We start from the raw sequence: 23,541 nt of genomic DNA, 5'->3' as shown, positions 1-23,541 counted from the left end.
CTATTAACAAGTTTGGCTGTGAAAACATATCTGTCTCTGTATATAACGCTCAAGATATGTATAGCAGGGGAGAGTTCAACAACAAATAAACAACAGTTTCATAATGTGTCAGTTGACTGAGGGTTAAGAGTCTCTAAATGGTGTATTAATGGTTGGCTACATTCGGGGCAGCGGCAAAAGCAGACGATAACTACCCTCAAATGATGATTTGTTGTGGTAGAAAGACAGGCACTTTTGTTGTTACAATATGGCCATGCCGCCAATCCCGATTCATCAAGGGTAGTTTCTCTTTAGCAAATCCACCCCTACCTCAGTTCTCTGGTATATAAAGCAGGATCACTCGCTGGACCACAGCACAGTTACAAAGTGAGAGTGATCGTGCACGGTTATTGCTTAAAACTTTATTTCAAATAGTTACGTATATTCAAGACTGATTTGCAGTGAAAATGAAGCGTTCATTTTTGATGGATTCATTACTCAGTGATGTTCCACTGACGAAGGAGGTTAGCTTGGATTCCCCAACTGCCTCTGCAATGGCATCTGGTTCAACAACGCCATCAACCATGGGAGCGGCAGCAGCTGCGGCCGCGGCAGCTATATTGCCCAACATCCCAATGTTCCCATACCCCGCAAGTTATGTGGGCAGCTATTTATTCTCGTTGGGTATCCAGCAGCAGCAGCAACAACAACAACAAGCAGCGGCGGCGGCAGCAGTTGCAGCAGCAGCTTCATTGCATCACCACTCCAACTCTCAGACTGCGGCGACACATTCACCTCGTCTACATCCGTATACTGCATCGCTGTTATCACACAAACGAAAATCTCTCAACTATGAAAACTATTCTACTCCAACTGGTTTACCTTACAATAGTCAAGCGTTGCCGCTTACCGACGCTTTCTGTATATCACCCTCTGCCTCATCCACGGGATCAACAATTGAATATGGCAATTATGGAGAAGAAACACCGGCGACAAAACATTTCAAGCAAGATTCCGCTTCCTGTTCGCCAATCAGCTCGCCCAACAAAAGCATCAGCTCCTGCCCGATCAACCAATGTTTAGTCTCAACTACTTCCAATGCATCTTATTCATCCCACACTACTTCCTCGGTCACATCGTGCGTGCGTAGCCTTCCCCTGGATATTACACCCGTGATTACCGATTACGCGGATTCCAGCAAACGCATTCGCACCGCTTTCACCAGCACTCAACTACTTGAACTGGAGCGCGAGTTCTCGCTCAACGCATACTTGTCTCGTCTACGTCGCATTGAGATCGCCAACAGATTGCGTCTCTCCGAAAAACAAGTTAAGATTTGGTTCCAGAATCGTCGAGTAAAACAAAAGAAAGGATCGGACAGCCCAACGTATAGTTTTACCGTCGGTAGTATGAGTCCGTCGTCCTCATCGGGTGATAAACAGTTGCCGAGTCCCTCGAACTCTCCAGTCCTCACAGGCCAAAGGTGCTGTTGTGCAAATAATGTAAAGGTCGAGCAGAAATTGGAAGATGAATCGGCTACACATTGCGGCAATCGATCCTGTAGACTAATTGAAATTTAAGAAATCATAGTTTAGACAAATAAGCCTGTTGCAAATGTAAATGTATGTACATAATTAGTTAGTTAAAATAACGCTAGGTGTGTGTATTAAGGAATTTTGTGAACTGATTATATTTTTATAGAAAAATTAAAAGAAATATTTGAAAAGTTATCGCTGTTTCATACATTCAAAACTTTGTATTTTGGTAGGCTTTCTTTCTGGTTTTTGTTTAGCTTTGCGTGTTGGTGTTGGTGTTCTTAGGCAAAAGCGTAATTTCCAAAAGTATCGGGTGTTTTTTTAGCTGCTTTAGAACTATCGATATCGTTAACTATGGCTTAACAGCTGATAATCGCGAACTGTGCTGACATTTCTGTTCATTAAGTTTTGGCAATCCATCATGAATCGTTTAATGCTAGAATAATGCTTCAAAATTATGGAAATTTACTTTGAAATAAATAAATCTGTTACGAGCACTGACGGCATTATCTGCTCTTATCTATTTCGAAATGAGGAAGGATCTGCCGCTCCGGTGAATGGTGAGCGTTATTGAGCCATGCTGACTGAATTCTGACTGTTTCCAAAAATTAATCAGCTAAACATCGACGACATTTGGTTCCAATTCCAACAAGACAAGGCAAATTTCCATACTCGATTTATTGCAGAAAAAAAAAGGACGAACTACGTTGATTAGTCGGCATTTAGTTGTTATTATTGTTATTTCATTTTGTGGTGACACCCTAATGTGCACATTTAATAGATACGTCTTGGTATTAATGAAAAAAAACAGAAAAAATAAATCGAAAAAATTGTCAAAGTTTTATAATCGGGTTGATCAAGAGATCGAGAGTATAGCGGCTGATCGGTGTTTGTTTTTTGTTAGCATGGAATGTTAGCAAGCAATGAAAACACGATTTTTACTATTACTTTACTTTCATTTGTGGTTACATTTCAATGTACAAAATGTTGTTTTTGGTTCAGTGCCATCACCTTAAATAGATTCGCTTTGTAGTTGATAACCTATCAGCGATTGATATGAGTTTCCTACACAATATTAATTTTTCTGGTGAAAGTTCATGAAAATTTGTTAAAAGGGAGGAGACCAATTATTGTCCAACTAAGTAAACTATCGTTCAGTAAGTCACAATGGCGAAACAAACAAGTTTTTAAACATACCATAAGTGTGTCCAGTAGAAATGAAAATGTTTTCGATATTTACTATCGCGGGATTTTCGGGATTTTGCTATTAATATGGGGGTAACTTGAAATGATAAAGTAGTTTTTATCCAATTTCCACTGACTGAGATTTAAGTTTGTATAATTGTACCAAATTGCATTATCTTAGCTTTTGTGGTTCCGAAAAAAAGCGATTTGAAAATTTCATTTAGTATGTAAGGTGTGACGCTCCCTTTTTCAATACCTACTTCTTTTCAACATAAGTGCGATATATACAATTTATGCATTCGTGCATTCAGTTCCCTAGCTTAATTTATTTTTAGAGATTAATTGGCTTGCACATTTTAGTCTGTATATCAGATGCCATGCCATTTATGTATCGGGGTTAACATTTCTGCACTAAAAGAATTATTTTCTTCCAATCTGCTCATTGAAATCGAGTAAATAGCACACTCAAAAAAGGGTCTTAAATATTTTAGAGTGTCATACATATGAAGTTGATGGCCTTTCATTCATATTATTTCAATATTTTTTGATACAACACGAATATTGATAATTCAGTCAAACAAAACTGACTTCTATCACAAAAGTTGTGTAAGCGTAAATTACTTTCCATGTTGTTTTTTACTATAAAAGATAATTTTTCTGCTTCCATCTCATATGCTTCATAAGAAATTAAAAGTCTCAAAAAGTATGTATTTGTCAACATTCACGTGATTTTTGGGATTTAAAAAAGATTGACATCCCGGCATCCCTAGAGCCCAGCAAGGGTTTACTGGTCATGCGCTGTCTTACTGCTGAGAATTGCAGCAACGCTCTATACGAGTGCTTACCGAAAAAGTGGGTCAGTTTAGGCGGCATTGCACAATCCGTACTGGACGAATTTCATCTCTACACTACCAAAATCGAAGATACTATCTAGGACTTGCAAACTGAGTATATACAAAACAATAGTGAGTGTGGTCCACAACAGCACCCGAATAAGAATCTCTCAGAATCTTGGAGAGAAAAATACTCAGGAGGATGTATGGCCCCAGGCTAAACGAAAGAGGAGATTACATAATACGAAACAACGAAAAGTTAATCGAACTTATGCGTGGCGAGGACGTTGTCATAGGCTAAGGTGGATTGGGCATGTTCTAAGAATGGAAGGCACGCGAGTTACATATGCACATAGACAGGTAAAGGAAAATGATAAGTTTGCAGAATTTATCAGTCAAATAAACCAAACAACAGGAAAGTAATATGATATCATTTCCGTTGATTTCCCAATATTTCATCGAACTCAAAAATAAGCATTTTTGATAAATAAGCATTTAAATCAATAAGCATTTTAATAAAATAAGCATTTTAATAAATAAGCATTTTTGTTATTAAGCAATATAATATGTTGAATAAGCAATTATGTATACAGTTGTAAGCTTTCGTTAAACCTAAAATTAATTAATAAAGTTAGTCTGTGACTGAAACCTTCTGGTCAAACAACTGTCTTGCATTTTTTAAAAACCCCTTTTCTCAAATCAATTATAAAATTGGCGCAGTCGGTTGTCCTTTCAAAAAAAAAAGTAATGAAAGGATAGTGATACGAAATTACGGGATAAAGTAGTGAACAAAAAATTACAAACACTATAATACCCATACTAATCCTGCGAATCCGTAGCCAACTCAGGAGTTGACCGGACCCTCCAGGGTATAAATTAAGAAAATAGTGCAGTGAACACTTACAAAGTGAACGCCACTATAAATTAATACTACAGTGCAGTGAATACTTATAAAGTAGACACCACCAAGATAAAAACAAAGGGAACCATCAGCTTAGCAAACAAGCTAGCTGATAAACCAACAATCAAAAAAATTAGCAAAAGACAGCAAAGTTTTGACGAAAGAAGGAAGATGGAGCAGGCTCAAGGAAGGATGCCGCCAGAGGATATAGTGGAAGAACTGGCGAGGAGAGAACAGCAATTGGAACAGCTAAGACAGGCGTACATCGAACTACAACAACGGCACGCAACCAATGACAACGATCTACAGAGAATAATGAAGAACATTACTCACCTTCCGACATTTACGGGAACAGGCGAAGTAACAGTCAACTCCTTCATGAGCAATGCCGAATATGTGCTATCAACTATTCAAGACGAAGGAACGCGAAGAGAAGCGACAAAAGCAATATTCTACAGAGTAATTCAAGGTGAAGCAAAGGACGTAGTCATCAACATTCCTCAACAATTGGAGTCAAATAAAGAAGGCGCTTAAACTTCGTTACAAGCCAGACGTGGAGCCTTACGAAATATATCGAAAAATCTGTAACCTGCGAGCAAACACGGTAAGTGATTGGCAACAGAAGCCCAAAAAATTAAGTATAAGGCAGATGAAATTAATGTATATTATAAAGGAGATACAGGTATAGATTTATCTAATATAAATAGTGTACTGGTGAACAACTTAAAAGAAATCACTCAGGGGACATTGTTGGACAAGATATATGAGGAACATGATTTATATACAATATTAGAAATAATGGCAAAACGACGATATGAAGACAGTTGCATCCGGACAGAATTCAAAAAGTTTAGAAGAACAGACGAACAGTTTAAACAGAATAAAACACATTACCAATATAAACAGCGTGAAAAATATTCTCACGAAGGTAATAAAGACAATCACTCAGGCCAAAAGAGGTGGAATAACCAAAATTTTACAAATCATTGGGGAAATAGGGAGAACAATTCAGGCCAAAGGAGATGGAATACTCAAAATTTTACACCAAACTGGGGAAGTAGAGACAATTATTCTGGTCAAGTAAGGCGAAATAATCAACATTTTTTTAAAGATAACAATTCAGGTCAAGGAAGAAGGAATCAACAATTTTATAGAGGCAATAACTTAGAGCAAATAAGGGAAAATCGAGGAGAACCAATGGAAATAGATAATGTGGAAAGAGATTACGATAGATCGCCAAATGCAAGACACCCTAACCATAATTGCAGCCAAAATCGCTTGCAATTATCTAGGCAAAGCTATGGAGAATCTGAAAATCAAAGAGAAATCAACAATTCAATTTTTTTTATGAAACAGCCTCGGAATGCTTACCAAAAATAGAAATGAGAATAGAAAATAAAAATTATAATGCATTGATAGATACAGGAGCTAACCTAAGTTTAGTTAATAGTGAAATAAAAGATTTTCCTAAAATAAAATTAAAAGACCCAATACGATTCAGCACAATTACTAACAAAGATATGATAAATTATAAAATATGCACAGTGGCACCAACAGAATTTAATCTTCCCAGCAACGCAAGAGTGAGATGGAAAGCAACTCCACTCAAAGGAAGAAAATACGATTTTATAATTGGCATGGATATACAAAACTTTCTAAATGCACAAATAGATATTGAAGAAAAGAAAATAATTCTAAGCCAAATGGAATGCAGTTTTTTAAATGACCCATTCAATTTTACCCAAATTCATAGCCTTGAAACTACTGACTTAAGTTTAGACAGATTATCATTAGACCATCTGAATGCAGAAGAGCATAGAGAAATCACAAAATTACTAAAACGATTTAATAATTTATTATTCAAAGAAGGCGATAAATTAACTAACACTACGGAAATTCAACATGAAATCAAAACTACAACTCAACAACAGATCAATTCAAAATTATATCGATATCCACCCCAACATGAATTAGAAGTAAGAAAACAAATTAAAGATATGGAAGAACAAGGCATAATTCAAAAAAGTCACTCCAGATATTCAAGCCCTCTAATAGTAGTACCAAAAAAACTAGATAATTCAGGTGAAAAGAAATACCGTTTGGTAATAGATTACAGAAAACTAAACGAAGTTACAATAGACGATAAATACCCACTTCCAAATATTGACTCAATTTTAGATAAATTAGGAAGAGCTCAATACTTTACCACGTTAGATTTGGCAAATTTTAGTAAAAACTGAAGATCGCGAAAAAACGGCATTTGTAACTCCACATGGGTTATATGAATTCATAAGAATGCCATTTGGTTTAAAGAACGCACCAGCCACATTTCAGAGGCTAATGAACGAAATTTTAAGAGACTATATAAACAAAACTTGCGTCGTATATTTGGACGATATCTTAATATTTAGTACATCATTAAGTGAACACATCAATGCAATACAGGACATATTTAAAGTTCTTGAATATAAAAATTTGAAAATACAAATAGACAAATGTAATTTTTTAAAGAAAGAAACGGAATTTCTAGGGCATATCTTGACAAAAGACGGCATGAAGCCGAACCCAAATAAAATTAAAGTAATTGAAAATCTTGTATTACCTAAAACTGAGAAGCAAATAAAAAGTGTTTTAGGACTTACTGGCTACTATCGGAAATTCATTAAAGATTATGCCAAGGTAGCACAGCCCATTACAAAATATTTAAAAAAGAGCGTAAAAATTAATGTAAAAGATCCCACATATATAGAGGCTTTTGAAAAACTTAAACTATTGATCAGTTCGCATCCAATTTTGCGATACCCAAATTTTGAAAAAGAATTTACACTTACCACAGATGCATCAAATTATGCAATTGGCGCATTTATATCACAAGAAGGACATCCAGTATGCTTCGCGTCAAGAACACTTAACAAACATGAGCAAAACTACTCAGCAACTGACAAAGAATTTTTAACTATTATGTGGAGCGTGAATTATTTTAGACCATACTTGTATGGAAGGAAATTCAAAATAGTAACAGACCATCAACCAATAAAATATTTACATTCAAAATATAGAGGTAAAGATACATATGTCACCGAGACATCAAAGATGGCTATTAAAATTAGGAGAATATCAGTTTAATATAGAATATATTAAAGGAAAGGAAAATAGAGTAGCAGACTTTTTAAGCAGAATAGAGAATAACGAGGACGTTATTACGTTATTAAAGATAAGGAGGAGGGTGAAAATACCAGCAAAGCACAGTCATTACTAAATTTAGAAGATTATGAATGTAACGTAAATATAATCGCCAATTTAGATGACGATGTGTCGATGGAAACGGTCCATTCAGCTGAAGAAAACTTAAATGATCATTTCTATATTAAAGACGAGATAGTTAACAAATATAAAACACAAATTATTCTAACAAACAACAAGATAGAGGAATTAAAAAGGCTACATGGAAAAAGAATAATTTTTATATCCGAATACGATTTCAACAGGACGAGTGAAATCTTCAGGAAATACATAACAAAAGGAAAAGTAGGAATATTCTCGGAAATATCGGAACGAAAATATAACATAGTTCAGGAAAAGTTAATAGAAATGTATTCCAACGATAAACAAATAGAGTTTATAAAGTGCACAATAAGAGCACAAGATATCGAAACCGAAGTTGAAGCGGTTAAACAAATTTCGCTATATCATGTTAGAGAAAGCATGCACTCAGGTATCCAAGAAACATATAACCAGCTTAAAAATAAAATTTACTACCCGAAATTATTGGAACTAATACAAATAGTTATTAATCAATGTGAGACATGTCAGGAAATTAAATATGTTAGAAGACCAATCAAACCAAAGTTCTTTCACACGGAAACACCCACAAATAAGGGAGAGATTATTCATATAGATACCTATGTCATGAAGAGTTGCCACTTTCTAACAGTTATAGAAAAATTTTCAAAGTATGGAGTAGCATATTCTTTAAACGACATAAATCATATTACTATCATTGAACAACTGGAAGACTATTTCACTAAAATAGGTAAACCGAAAAAGATAATAGCTGACAGCGAATTTAATGTGACAAGGATTAAGGAATTTCTAAGCAATGAAGACATAGAACTTCATTTAACCAAGCCTAACAGTCACACTGGCAATGCGGACATTGAGAGATTCCATAATACCATTTCTGAAAAGTTTAGAATGTTACATAAATTAAACAAGGGCATATCAGTTAAACAGTTAATACAAAAAGCTATTAGAAACTATAATGATAGGTTTCATTCTACTATAAAATTCACTCCTTACGAGGTACATAATAATAAAGTGAATCAAGATGTTGTAAGAAGAAATTTGGAACAGATAAGGGAAAAAACAATTGACAAACTAAATAGAAACAGAGAAGAGTATACAGAACAAAGAACAGAAGGATTTATAAAGAATTACAAGGCAGTTAGACACAAGGAACAACCCAAATACAGAAAACACAAATTAGATAAAGTCCATCCAAGCAATATTAAACGACCTTTAAAATTTACAGACATGCATCATGATGATAGCAATAATACTAACGATACGACAATGTAAAGGTATAATGACTTTGACGGAACTAACGGAACAAACCGGATTTATAGATTTACAAATTAGAAACCAAGAAATACCCAAGGATAGTGACATAGTACTACACATGATTGACGTTTACAAACTAGAAACTATTATCAACGAAATGACGGACAATATAATATTAATGAAATTAGAAAATAAAGAGACACTACAACGAGAGTTGTTAGACATAAGGAATAAGTTACTAACGCTCATGCCAGTAAAAACTAGAAATAAACGCGGACTAATTAATGCAATAGGTAGTATGTCAAAATGGTTTTTTGGTACAATGGACGAAGACGATAGACAAAATATACAAACGCACTTTTTACAGACGAATGACACATTGAACCAACAAATCAAAATAAACAATTATTTCAGTTCAGCTATAGAGCATCTCAAAGAAATTGTTAAAAGTGATAGAGTAAAAATTGAAAAAGAACTTAATTCTATTAATAAATTTATGTATGACGAATATAAACAAAATTTATACTTAGACCAGTATACAAAGATTCAGTTATTAAAAAGTAAAATTGAGCAAATACAAGAAAATGTTGTATCAGCCAAATATGGAATATTACACCCAAATATTTTAACTAGTGAAGAAATAGTAAAATATAATATTGATTATAATAAGCTTAAGTATCTACAATTAGGCACAGCCATTTTAAATAACACCTATCTAATATTCGGCATTAAAATACCTAAAAACTTTGAATATGTAAAAATAAGAAAGGTTATTTCAATACCTAATAAAGAAAATAACGAAATAGAAGCAAAAATAGAAGAAATATTCATTTATGCAAATAAAACTTTATTATTTGAAGAAAATAAATCTTTAAAAAGATTGAAACCAAGTAAACACTGTATATTAAAACAAAACTGTCACCTCACCAGAAATAAGGATCTTGAAATTCTAGCCATAGACGTAAAAACGATTATTGTTAAAAATGCTGTAAATTTACAAATGAATCAAACATGTAATAAAGAGAAACCAATTATGAACGGAAACTATATCATAAGATATAATAATTGTTCAATTAAAATTAGTGACTACTATTTTTCAAATTATATCGAAAACATATAAGAAAATATTGAAAGTGTAAAATATGAAGGCATTCGGAACTTTACGAAAAAAATTACATTCGATGAAATATTGGAGGAAAATAGATCAAATATAGAAAACATTTTTAAATTGAAAATTCATAGTAAAATCTCACATATCTGCAATGTACTAAGCATTATCATAATTCTAATAACTGTCATTGTTGTCATCAATAAACACAAACGTATAACTATTAAATTAAATACCCGAATTCAGGAGAATTCTAATCTAAAAGGGGGAGTAGTTACATATGCACATAGACAGGTAAAGGAAAATGATAAGTTTGCAGAATTTATCAGTCAAATAAACCAAACAACAGGAAAGTAATATGATATCATTTCCGTTGATTTCCCAATATTTCATCGAACTCAAAAATAAGCATTTTTGATAAATAAGCATTTAAATCAATAAGCATTTTTGATAAATAAGCATTTTAATCAATAAGCATTTTAATATAATAAGCATTTTTGTTATTAAGCAATATAATATGTTGAATAAGCAATTATGTATACAGTTGTAAGCTTTCGTTAAACCTAAAATTAATTAATAAAGTTAGTCTGTGACTGAAACCTTCTGGTCAAACAACTGTCTTGCATTTTTTAAAAACCCCTTTTCTCAAATCAATTATAAAATTCGCGTGCTCAAAAACTAATAATGTGCACAAACCTATGCTAACGAGAAGTAAAGGTCGCCCATGTAGGCGACTAATGGACTGCATGGGGAAAGAAATACGAACACTCAAAATAAGCAACTGGAAATATCTAGCAGGGAACTGAGAGGTCTGGACAAATATTGTAAAGAAGGTTAAACCCACCCCGGGTTGTAACGCTAAATTATGATGATGATAACTACCTCAGAAAGCATAAATATATATGTAAGCAGATGATCCAGTTACTTTGGTCATATTGACGGGCAGTGAAATACTGCAACCTGCATTAAACGGCCGGCCACGTTAATAACTCCAATTGTCTTCTTCTTAATTGGCGCGATAACCGCTTACGCGATTTTGGCCGAGTGCGCCAGTCGTTTCTTTCCCGTGCTAACCGGTGCCAATTGGACACACCAAGTGAAGCCAAGTCCTTCTCCACCTGATCTTTCCAACGCAGAGGAGGCCTTCCTCTTCCTCTGCTACCTTCCTCTTCCTCTGGTACCGCATCGAATACTTTCAAAGCCGGAGCGTTTGCATCCATTCGGACGACAGGACCCAGCCAACGTAGCCGCTGGATCTTTATTCGCTGTGCTATGTCTATGTCGTCGTAAAGCTCATACAGCTCATCGTTCCATCGTCTGCGATATTCGCCGTTGCCAACGTGCAAAGGTCCAAAAATCTAACGCAGAATCTTTCTCTCGAACACTCCAAGCGTCGCTTCATCGGATGTTGTCATCGTCCAAGATTCTGCGCCATACGTTAGGACGGGCATGATGAGAGTCTTGTAGAGTGTTAGTTTTGTTCGTCGAGAGAGGACTTTACTGCTCAGTTGCCTACTTAGTCCAAAGTAGCACTTGTTGGCAAGAGAGATTCTACGTTGGATTTCAAGGCTGACATTGTTATCGGTGTTAATGCTGGTTCCTAAATAAACGAAGTCTTTTACAACCTCGAAATTATAACTGTCTACAGTGACGTGGGTGCCGATACGCGAGTGCGCCGACTGTTTGTTTGAAGACAGGAGGTACTTCGTTTTGTCCTCGTTCACCACCAAACCCATTCGCTTTGCCTCTTTATCCAGTTTGGAGAAGGCAGAACTAACAGCGCGGTTGTTAAGGCCGATGATATCGATATCATCGGCATACGCCAACAATTATACGCTCTTATAAAATATTGTGCCTAAGCGATTAAGTTCTGCGGCTCGTACGATGCTCTCCAACATCAGGTTAAAGAAGTCACACGACAGGGAGTCACCTTGTCTGAAACCTCGTTTGGTATCAAACGGCTCGGAGAGGTCCTTCCCAATTCTGACGGCCTGCTGGTGTTGAGCAACGTCACCTTGAATAGCCGTATTAGTTTTGTGGGGATACCAAATTCAGACATCGCGGCATACAAGTAACTCCCTCCCATACTGTCGAATGCAGCTTTGAAATCGACGAAAATATGGTGTGTGTCGATTCTCCTTTCGTGAGTCTTTTCCAAGATTTGGCGTATTGTAAATATTTGGTCGGTGGTAGACTTTCCAGGTCTAAAGCCACACTGATAAGGTCCAATCAGTTGGTTGACGATGGGCTTCAGCCTTTCACACAATACGCTCGCTAGAACCTTATAGGCGATATTTAGAAGACTAATCCCTCGGTAATTGTCACAGATTGCAGGATCACCCTTCTTATGGATTGGGCAGAACACACTTAAATTCCAATCGGCAGGCATGCTTTCATAACTCAATAACTCCAATACCGAGCCAAAAAATATGAAATTGACGCAAATTACGAAATTTCGGTGAATTATTCTCGATTCTGAACTTGATTGAAAAATGAGGTTGAACAACGAAGCCCGCTCTTTACCGCGGACAATACCTTGGATATATATACTTTTCTAACAGACCTGTATATACACTTTCGTGGCAGTCCACATTAATCAGAGAAGCCTTGCAGCAAAAAGTGTGGTTAGGTTTAAGCCGCCTAATATGCTGCGGTTGACGCACTAAGAGTATACCTAAAGCTTAAATAGAACCGAGGCGAGCATTGAAGCTGCAACTATCAGATTACAGAGATCGACTTGTGCCATAAACTCGACATTCAATAGTTATCGTTTTAAACGACGACTAGATTCCAGTATGTACTTACAGACAGTTCAAATGGAAACTAGTAACAAAAATTACAGTTTTCCAGGTCTACTTCAACGTTTTCCAGACCGAAATCTACGTAATTGTTATGTCGGCAAAGCTAGTGGAGTTGTTCTTCAGAATTTTTCTTTTTTGCATACAGACGGGTCGGTATTTCTTCTCAATCCAACAATCTTCTCTGAACTTAAAGTGTTATGAGAGACTCCAAGAAAAGAAAACCATTCCGAAATTTTGAGCATGAAAGCCTAAACCCGCTTATGCTGTGTTTTTTGGCACTAAGTTCATGCCACGCATATATTGTTCTTGTAAAGTAAACTTGCAAAATTATTACAAGATTAACTGAGTTTTATAAATTCTAATCCACTTATTTTTTTAGTAGTAATATTTTCTACTTATAGATTATTTATTTTACCAATTCCTAATTTATTTATTTAAAATTGTGCTCTATAAGCCATAGCATCCCCCAACGGTGCAAAAAGTGTACTTGCGACCATTGCGAGCCAGAATCGCAAAAAATTTCCGGCACATACAAATCAAATTTCGTATTGAGAAAACGTTTCAATTACGCTTCTATATTTGTCAGCGTTTAATTATTTCCGAGTATGTTGGAATTCACAACACGGTTGTCAGATTACGGCAGAATTCACCACACTGCCCTATTTAAACACGAAAAGTGTACAATAGTTGTTTCCCAAGATAGATGATGTGGATGTATGTAGGCATATGCGTATAGTAGATATGCTATGCTCTTGAAATGTGTGAAAATTAAATCTGACAAAATTTCTGCATTCTTCTCAGTTCATTCAATTTCCGTTCGAACGTTGATGCTACTATAATTTGCTCATTTTTCGCTTTGACAGGATTAAGATTTAGCTATCAGGAGCTAAATAAGAGGATTTATGGTGATGAGCTATAAGTACCGATATATTCATACGCATGTCTTCCAATTTCAATTAGCATATTTTCGTATATACGTATCCATATAATATACCGCTATGTATCATACATACACATCGCTCATTTGCTGTAAGAAGGCCATAATCCTGAACAAATTTTTCTAGGCAATTATGTACAAATTACTAAACGGAAACGCTCCAACATTTTCTCGCAGGAATTTTTACTGCTGTTTCGACAGGTTGGATCCAGAAGCAGAGGGGATAGGTAGTTTAAGAAGGCATGTGAATAAGTGGTTAATATCGTGTGGGGTACCTTCGCTTACCGGCCTATTTTGAGTATGTCGGAGTAAATTTTGGACAAGTAGAAGTTTAACCTGCTACGATATCCAGATAGATCTTAGTTGGAAACCGCATTCTCAGAAAGACCGCTGAAGCTCTCGGTCTGCAATGGGTGGTGGTTCTACTTCGATAACGCCATCCGGGAGTCCCAGGCCAGTCTAACACGCTGAAGAGGTGAAGTCTAAGATTTTTCCTCTATATTTCATTCACACAAATTTTTGCATTGACTAATAATAATAATATTAAATTGAATGAATAATATTTAACGATAATAGTTCGCACTTGCAGCCACAATTAAAGGGTGTTTTTTAGAGGTTAGGTTTTCAAGATGAAATAAAACGTATATAATTTAATGTTATGGCCAAGAATTTAGCTTTATTATAAAGATAAGGGCTTGCCATTATGTTTTAAAAATGATTTCGGACAAGTGGCCGCCGCGGCTGGCTCGAATAAATTCCAGCCGAGAGGCCCAATTTTCGACCACTTTTTGCAGCAATTGGGGCCGTATGTCAGCAATAACGCGCCAAATATTCTCTTGCAAGATATCAATCGTCTCGGGCTTATCTGCGTAGACAAGCGACTTCACATAGCCCCACAAGAAATAGTCCAGCGGTGTTATATCGCACGATCTTGGAGGCCACGCCACAGGTCCACGGCGCGAGATATTGCGCTCACCAAAAGTTTCCTTCAATAAATCGATTGTTGCGTTGGCTGTATGGCATGTAGCGCCGTCTTGTTGGAACCAAAGGTCGTCCACATCAACATCGTCCAATTCAGGCACGAAAAAGTCATTAATCATGGCTCTATAGCGCTCTCCATTGACTGTAACATTATGGCCGGCTTCATTTTTAAAGAAATATGGATCAATGATTCCCTCTGCCCATAGAGCACACCAAACAGTGACTTTTTGAGGATGTAACGGCGTCTCAGCAATGGCTTGTGGATTATGTTCACTCCAAATGCGACAATTTTGCTTATTGACATACCCATTCAACCAAAAGTGAGCTTCATCGCTGAACAAAATTTTCTTGTTTTTTTTTCGAACCGAACCATTATTTTCGTAATAAATTTGCACGATTTGCAAACGTTGTTCAGGTGTAAGTCTATTCATTATGAAATGGCAAACCAAACTGAGCATAAATCAAGTGACAGCTGTCAAAAAGACCATCTACGAAAAAAGTAGTGCCAACTTGAAAACCTAACCTCTAAAAAAAACACCCTATAGAAAAATTGCTTAGAAGATGAAAAAGCAAAGCCAAAGATAACTAAACTTATTCCATATACTATGTATCAGACCACAACAGGCAGGACCCGTTCTAACCCCCTCCAGAAAGAACAAATCACTGGTTTTTTGTGAAATGTAATATATTACAAAAGGAATAAAGAAATGCACTGTTATTTCTGTCTTTTTCAAACTGGATAAAGAAGCAAAGCGAAAGCGAAATATTAGTGAACGAGGACAAAACGAAGTACCTTCTGTAATCAAACAAACAGTCGGCGCACTCGCGTATCGGCACCCACGTCGCTGTTGACAGTTATGATTTCGAGGTTATAATTGACACACGAACTTGCTTCGTGTCGCACATACTTGTTGTCGGCTTGTGCATGATGAAAATCTAAAATTTTAGATATTAGCGTCATGCACCCGACACGCACACATATAAGCTGCAGGACATGCATGCTTGAGCGTCACCAGGAGCTATAAGAGATTTCGTTCATCTAGAAACCAGAATTAACACCGATAATAATGTGAGCCTTTAAATCAAACGGAGAATCTTTGTTACCAGCAAGTGCTTCTTTAGACTAAGTAGGCAATTAAGTAGTAAAGTCCTCTCTAGGCGAACAAAACTAACACCCTACAAGGCTCTGGACGATGACAATATCCAATGAGGCGTCACTTGGAGTGTTTGAGAGAAAGATTCTGCGGAAGATATTTGTTCTTTTGGGTTTTAGTGAGTATCGTAGGTGATGGAACATTGAGCTGTATGAGCTGTACAACGACATAGACACAGTGCAGCGAATAAAGATCCAGCCAAATCGCCAACTGGTTATCGCGCCAATTAAAAAGAAGAAAAAAAAGAAATAGGTTGGAAATCACTTTCTTGGCAAATTGTATGTGCTGTACTAAATTAAATATTGTAGTCTGTTAAAAACTGCAGGTTTACTAAATAAATAAATGATAAATAAGAAAAAATACAACAGCGAAAGATAGACTAGATAAGTTAAAAATAATTGCACAACACTCGAGTTTCGCAAAGGATAAAAGAGGAAGAGTTGTGAAAGTATCCAAAACATTATCGCACACCAAACAGGTATCGCCTCGAATATCTACTTGTAGTTCAAGTGCCCACTTCAGTAACACAGAAATCGAAAGAAATGTGACAAATTCGCATTGATAAGATCGATGAATCGCCGAATTGTTGAATACGAGTGATCAGAGCGGTGTCAACAACAACAAATACGTCACGAAAAAATCGAGTCATGCTATACATACCTACCAGTGAAAATTCCTTTTGAAACCGCCGACGTTGTTTTTCTTTACGAAGTACAAAAATTAACTCCGATGAATGGAAAGAAGCAAATCAAAGAATGAAGAAAACGAGCAAAAACGAAAGGGACACTAACTCTGAATGACAATTGCAATGATGGGGCGTAGAACAACTAACAATTGGCAATTGTTTTTGCCACATTTAAGAATATATTTGTATGTACAAGAGTACGCTCGTACACTCGTATAGCTGAGCTCTCGCACATTGTCGTCTGTGCAATAGTGAAGGAAGGCAGCAGTGTAGCTTATTGTGTTGTGTTGCCTTTTTGCACAAAACAAAAGGTCAATTTTCGAATTTTCAAATCACAATTCCAATTCTTTATTTTGTTTTTAAATTACGAGCACCACGTCATTGTATTGCTGTTTTTCTCGATTCCAATTCATCTTTTGTAGTGCCAAAAGGATTCCGGTATTATTTTCTTCAAGTGCAGACACTTGAGGGATTCCTGTGCGACGGAGCGTGGGCACGCTGTCTATTTAGTCCTTTTACTTAAATCGTTGAATGAGTTTGCAGGTTCTCCTGATAACTCCACGTCTGAGATAAGCATCGTTGTTCTACTTTTTTCTTGATCGGCGACTGATTATTTATAAATTAAATTTTGCATCATCATTTGTGCGCTAAAAATCATAGAAGTTCATGAGTGTAATTTGCCAATTACCAACGGTCTCTAAGTGTCGTGGGAATACCCGAAACGCGATTGTTAAAATATCGCTGATGTTGTTGAGCGGTTCTCGGTTAACTTTTGAGGGAATTGATTAATTAACATTACCATGATCAAGCAAATTTTCGAATGACGTTTATGTACTTTTATTTTGTTCCAAATTATTTACAGTGCCGGTCGAAGTAATAGCAGCGGGACTGAAAATAAGACTTGAGTTTTGATAGTTCTTTTTGTTGATAGTGAAATTTTTTGTCTATGAAAGAAAGTACGTAGCACCGTCAACAAAAAAATTCAAACATCAATGGCAATTTTTAGCTCTAGCCGAATTGTTTGGTGCGTGACTACCATTCGGAATTCAAAGAGAACGTAGGTTCTATATATAAAATACAGCATTCCTAAAAATATACTGCATATCTGAAAATTCTGCGGAAAAAGATGAATACTTTAATGGAATTCTTTTACATTTTTGTCAAAGTACAAAGCTTTAAACTTTTATTTATCCGGTTTTTGTTGTATTATAAACTATTGCCTGCCTTTACCTAAAAATAAAATAGTAACTTGCAGTAACTCGCGCTACTATTATTTCAGCCCGCTACTGTACCTACATACTTACGAGCATATCGACGAAGCATTTAAAAATTCCAAAAATAGCGGTTTTCTGAAACTAAGCTCGCTTAGGTTCGTAATAGCAATTTCACATGATATTTGAATCGCTAACACGGCCGCCGTTGCAGAGTAGCTTATGAGACTACTATTGGAGAAGCCTGGGATCGAAGCCCATTATGAGCGCCAAACGCAAAATTTGTTTTCTTCATTTTTATGGATTTAAAGTCAAATAATCTTTTATTCTCTTATACTGTTACGCTTTTCTCCAAACAAAACATCTCTACAATTCCTCTAAGTTCGATCACTGGACTACTAAATAAAACTCATAAACTAATGGCAACACATTGATGGTGGGGTTGGAGCAGGTATACTATATTCTCATAGCTTTAGAATTTAAAAATCTGTGCGTCTTCCTAATATTTGCAATACTTGCAGTGTCTTCTAGGCGATAATATTAGCACTTTGTACGTTTACATGTTCACACGTTCAATTTAAGACCGACTACCATGGGAGCATGCGAGTGTGCTTCTATACACGTCCTTAACAACATAACAACTCTCGTAATTTGTAGATGTGGCAACTCGTATTTTCGGCCAACTTCTATCTTGTCATCTGGCATTCATGTTTGGGTTTTAGTACCTCATTTTTTCGGTGGTGTTGCCCGTAGTTTCGCGAATGCTCATGAGTCGTCACAATATTAATAATGATAACTTATTAATTAAATAAGTTTCCTCTCTGAAAACTGTGTCTAGGCTCAATTAGCAAGAAAGGGGCCAATCACCTAGAATACAATTCTCCGTGAAACACCAAAATTAAAAAAAGGTTTTTTTTCTTTTTTTTTCTAATAGCGGTCGCCCCTCAGCAAGCAAAAGCAAACCTCCGAGTGTATTTCTGCCATGAAAAAACTCCTCATAAAAAATATTTGCCGTTCAGAGTCGGCTTAAAACTGTAGGTCCCTCCATTTGTGGAACAACATCAAGACGCACACCACAAATAGGAGGAGGAGCTCGGTCAAACACCTAACAGAAGTGTAAGCGCCAATTATATGCATATGTTGGGCGTAGCTCAGAATTCAGTTCATATTATAATTGGTTTTTTACAATTAAATAAAAATCAAAACGTAATCTTCAAGTTTACGGGTCAAGAATGATATATGCATAGTGGGCCGGACAAAATGTTTATAAGTTTTGTGTTTTTTTTTTAACAATTTAATTGTAAACGCTGGCGTGTACTATATAGCTATTGACCTACCATTCTTTACCAAAGTAAGCTGTTGGATTTGTAGGAGAATTAAATAAGACAAACCCTTATATTGTATTTTTCAATTTTTAATTGTAATGCTGTTTACGCAAATTATGAAAAAATTAAACTTTTTTCAAAACTATGACTGTCAATCGATTCTACAAGAAAAGTTAGAAGGATTTTGTAATGGGAATATTTTTCTTTAAGTCATACTTTGTTTATAAATCATTATAAACAAATAAAATGGCCCAACTTCAGGCTTCATTTTAAGTACATTAATTAGATCTATTGAACTTTTGAATTCATAGGCAAATTAGAATAAATCAGAATAAATAATTAATATTAATGTTTAATATTATTTACCAAACTAGATTTAAATAAAAATATATGCGGTAATTTATTAGAAACTTACCTTAGCTTTGATTCCTTTAATAACTTTTTTTTGTGTTTATTTGTTTCCACAAATTTACTAAACTTGCACGAGTAACTATTTGAATAACAATTTAATACAAAAATACTGATTTTTGAAACAAATTGTCGGCGATTTTCAATTTTTTTCATGTTGAGGCCATTTTATTCACTAGACTAATAGTACTACACATTATTTAAGATTAATTATAAATAACACTGGTCGACAAAAAATGATTATTTTTCTGATTCAAGCATCGGACCCGGCCTATCTTATAGATTTTTCATCGCTGAATACGAATCTGACCTTGAAAAGTTTCCATCACGTCAAGATTTTGAAAAAAATTAGTTCAAAAAGTCAAAAAAACGTGTTTTTGACCATTTTTGACCAAATGTAGTGGATGAACCTGAGGTGATGGAAGCTTCTACCTAGCCTTAAACTGAAGCCTGAACCTTCAGTTATAAGATCCAAATCGAAAATACCCTGAATCAATTGTAAATTTTGATGTAGCACAATTTTTTTAACTGCTCGCGCACGATTTTCATAGGTGCAGCCATGCAGGCTAGTTAGCCTTATCATAGTGGTGCGCTGACTTGTACCTTTTACCTATCATGTTTTAGTTAGTTAAAATTTCTTTCAATGTTTGGTTTTATGATGCGCTGAAGACAAATATGACATCATAATTTAAAAAGGCAAAACCAATATGGTGATCTAAATTACTTTTTACTTCACGAACAACTATTGAAAGATGAATTTATATAGTTATATTAGACTAATTTTTGACAGTAGTAATAAAGTTTTATAATCTGACATTAGCTGGTGAACCAATATTTTAGTGCATAATAAATTTATTAAATTCACGACCCCACAATGTGTCACGAGGAGGCTGTCAGTATTTTACTCTCCACTTTTGTTTTTTTTTGTTCTTTTTTTATTTTTAAAAATTTTTTTTGTTTTTTTTTTCCCCTTTTTGTTTATTAATATTCTCGCATTTGTGGTAATTTTTTGTTATTCCTTAGAAAGGAATTTCTTCCTTCTTTGTTTGAATTTTTTGAATCCACAATTTGTTCTTCAAATACAAGTTTCACGGATGCTTCTAATCTTTGTAAGTTTTCTCAAGGTTTTAAGGAATAAGAAGAAACACACAAAGGATAAAGAATTTAGTTTTGAGTACTTTCATTTTCTAAAATTTGATTTTTATTCGGCAGACTTGGGAAGGTTAATCTTTGTGACTTTCTGGAGTAATTGCAATCATCATCTTTTAATAAGCCCCAGCAGTAATCAGCAAGCATGCTAGGATTCCATTTTCCTTGATATCTTTTCTCCATAGCTTTTATAATATACCTTGATGAAATCTCTCACCATGCTCATCGCTAACGTCGCCACAATTTTGTGGGAAAAAATCCAAATGCGAGTCAAGAAAATGTATCTTCAAGGACATGTTGCAGCCCAAGCGTTCATAGTTTTTCAACATATTTGCAACTAACGTTTTGTACTTGTCAGATCGTCTGCTACCCAGAAAATTCGCGCATACTTCCTTGAATGATATCCAGGCAGCTTTTTCCTTATCAGTGAGCTTTTTTTGAAATTCTTCATCTTTTAACACTTGGCGAATTTCTGGACCAACAAAAATGCCCTCTTTCAACTTAGCATCACTCAGATATTTAAATTTTTCTTTTAAATGTAGAAATCCTTTACCAGTTTTATCCATGGCTTTTACAAAATTTTTCATCAGGCCAAGTTTGATATGAAGTGGTGGTAAAATGATGTCATTTGAATCAACAAGAGGCTTACTTGAGACATTTTTGGCTCCTGGAATAAATTCCTTTCTCTTAGGCCACGCTTTAACTTTGTAATGCTTATCTCTTGCTCTACTGTCCCATTCGCAAAGAAAACAGCAGAACGTATATCCAGTTTGCAAGACAAGTACAATTGCTACAACTTTTAAGTCTGCACAAATTTGCCATTTGTAGTTTGAATAGTTAATACAATCTAGAAGCACTTTCATATTTTCATATGTCTCTTTCATTTTAGCAGCGTGAGCAACAGGGACAGATGGATATAAATTTCCATTAAACAGAAGAACTGCCTTTAAACTGTCTTTGGATGCGTCTATGAATAAAGGCCATTCACATGGCTTATGTTCTCTTCCTAATTCCATCATAAGGCCGTCAACATCATTACAGTAGACAAGTTCACCACTCATAGAGAAATACGATTCCAAATTTCTCTGTCGCTTTCTAACGTGAGTTATAAAAGTTCCGGGTTCAAGCATGTTCCATTCTTTTAGCCGAGAACCAAGTAACTCACTCTGAAGTTTTGATAATTTCAGATCTCTAAATAAATCATTTAGTTTTGACTGATTTATAAGAATTGGTTGATCAGAAATGGTATCAAAACACTCAGAATCGGACATTCCTTCTGGTTCTTTACAACCATCCACTGATTGTAAATAAGTACATTTATCTGTCACTAAATCGTCTTCTTGAGCAAGTTTTGGTAGTTTTGGTACAGGTAAGAGTTCACTGTGATTTTGCGGGTAAGTCACTGAAGATACATTTGGATATTCGATTTTACATTTATTCTTCCCAGAATAACCAGAAGTATTTATACTACAAAAGTAACAATTAGTAAAATGATCTATTGGTTCTTCCCATATCATTGGAGTACCAAAAGACATGGAAGGACGCTGTCCTCGTCTCCATAAAAACAAATTTGATGTACAATGATTACAGCAAAAGTTTGGAGTCCAACTTTTATCAAAATTTATTATTTTTAAACTAAAATAATATTCATATGACTCTTTAGTAGCAGGAGTTAATGTGCGTCTCTGCTTTCTTGTCATAAACTGTCCACAAATGTAACAGAATAAATTTGGATCCGTTTTACAAACTCTAGGCATAGTAAAACCTGAGGAATCAGTTAAAGTATAAAAACCAAAAAACTTATATATTTGAAAAATATCTGATGTAGGTAAAGGTCAGATTCTAATATTAAGAAATTGAGATGTAGTCCTGAAAAAAACTGATGATAAAGAAACTTCGAAGATATTGATTGACCAATTTATGTTGAAGTGTCAATTAAAAATGAACTTCTTATCACAAAAGATATGTAAAGTGCAGTTCTGATAACATATATATCTAATATAAAAAAAAGCACATATAAAAAAAAAAAATTTGAATCCGACACTTTCAATTTTGAAATTACAACTTCCGAATCGTGCTAAGCAAACCCAATAACTAAAAACATGATAGGTAAAAGGTACAAGTCAGCGCACCACTATGATAAGGCTAACTAGCCTGCATGGCTGCACCTATGAAAATCGTGCGCGAGCAGTTAAAAAAATTGTGCTACATCAAAATTTACAATTGATTCAGGGTATTTTCGATTTGGATCTTATAACTGAAGGTTCAGGCTTCAGTTTAAGGCTAGGTAGAAGCTTCCATCACCTCAGGTTCATCCACTACATTTGGTCAAAAATGGTCAAAAACACGTTTTTTTGACTTTTTGAACTAATTTTTTTCAAAATCTTGACGTGATGGAAACTTTTTAAGGTCAGATTCGTATTCAGCGATGAAAAATCTATAAGATAGGCCGGGTCCGATGCTTGAATCATTTTCAGTGTCGACCTGTGTAATTATTAATTTTATTGCAAAATACAATATATGGGGGCTTCACCGTGACGATTCCGTTATTCCCAATACAAGTTTAAGTAAAAACCAAAAAATGCAATCATGAGATTAATTTCTGCCTTAATGGATCAAGTTAGCAAATGTTGCTAATTTGGCATTTTATTTTTATGTAAATAATAAAATTTTATTGATAGGGGCCAAGAAATATCATCCAAAAAAGCATTAAATTTTTTTTAATATATTTCTCCATTCTACTACCTTGCACAATACCTAAATGTCAACAACAGTTATACTGATTATTA

The 23,541-nt window shown here is 35.2% G+C and overlaps 1 protein-coding gene across 1 annotated transcript; it reads left to right on the top strand.

The window, feature by feature from the left end:
* Nucleotides 1-405: 405 nt before the first annotated feature.
* LOC128862380 (homeobox protein Hox-D4) lies at nucleotides 406-1,647 on the top strand. The gene has a single exon (XM_054100958.1). It carries the CDS (start codon nucleotides 447-449, stop codon nucleotides 1,557-1,559), a length of 1,113 nt encoding a protein of 370 aa, XP_053956933.1. The 5' UTR covers nucleotides 406-446; the 3' UTR covers nucleotides 1,560-1,647.
* Nucleotides 1,648-23,541: the final 21,894 nt, after the last annotated feature.

Source organism: Anastrepha ludens, chromosome 4 (genome assembly GCF_028408465.1).
Source record: "Anastrepha ludens isolate Willacy chromosome 4, idAnaLude1.1, whole genome shotgun sequence".
Classification (NCBI taxonomy): Eukaryota; Metazoa; Arthropoda; class Insecta; order Diptera; family Tephritidae; genus Anastrepha; species Anastrepha ludens.
This window is presented reverse-complemented; position numbering and strand designations above follow the sequence as displayed.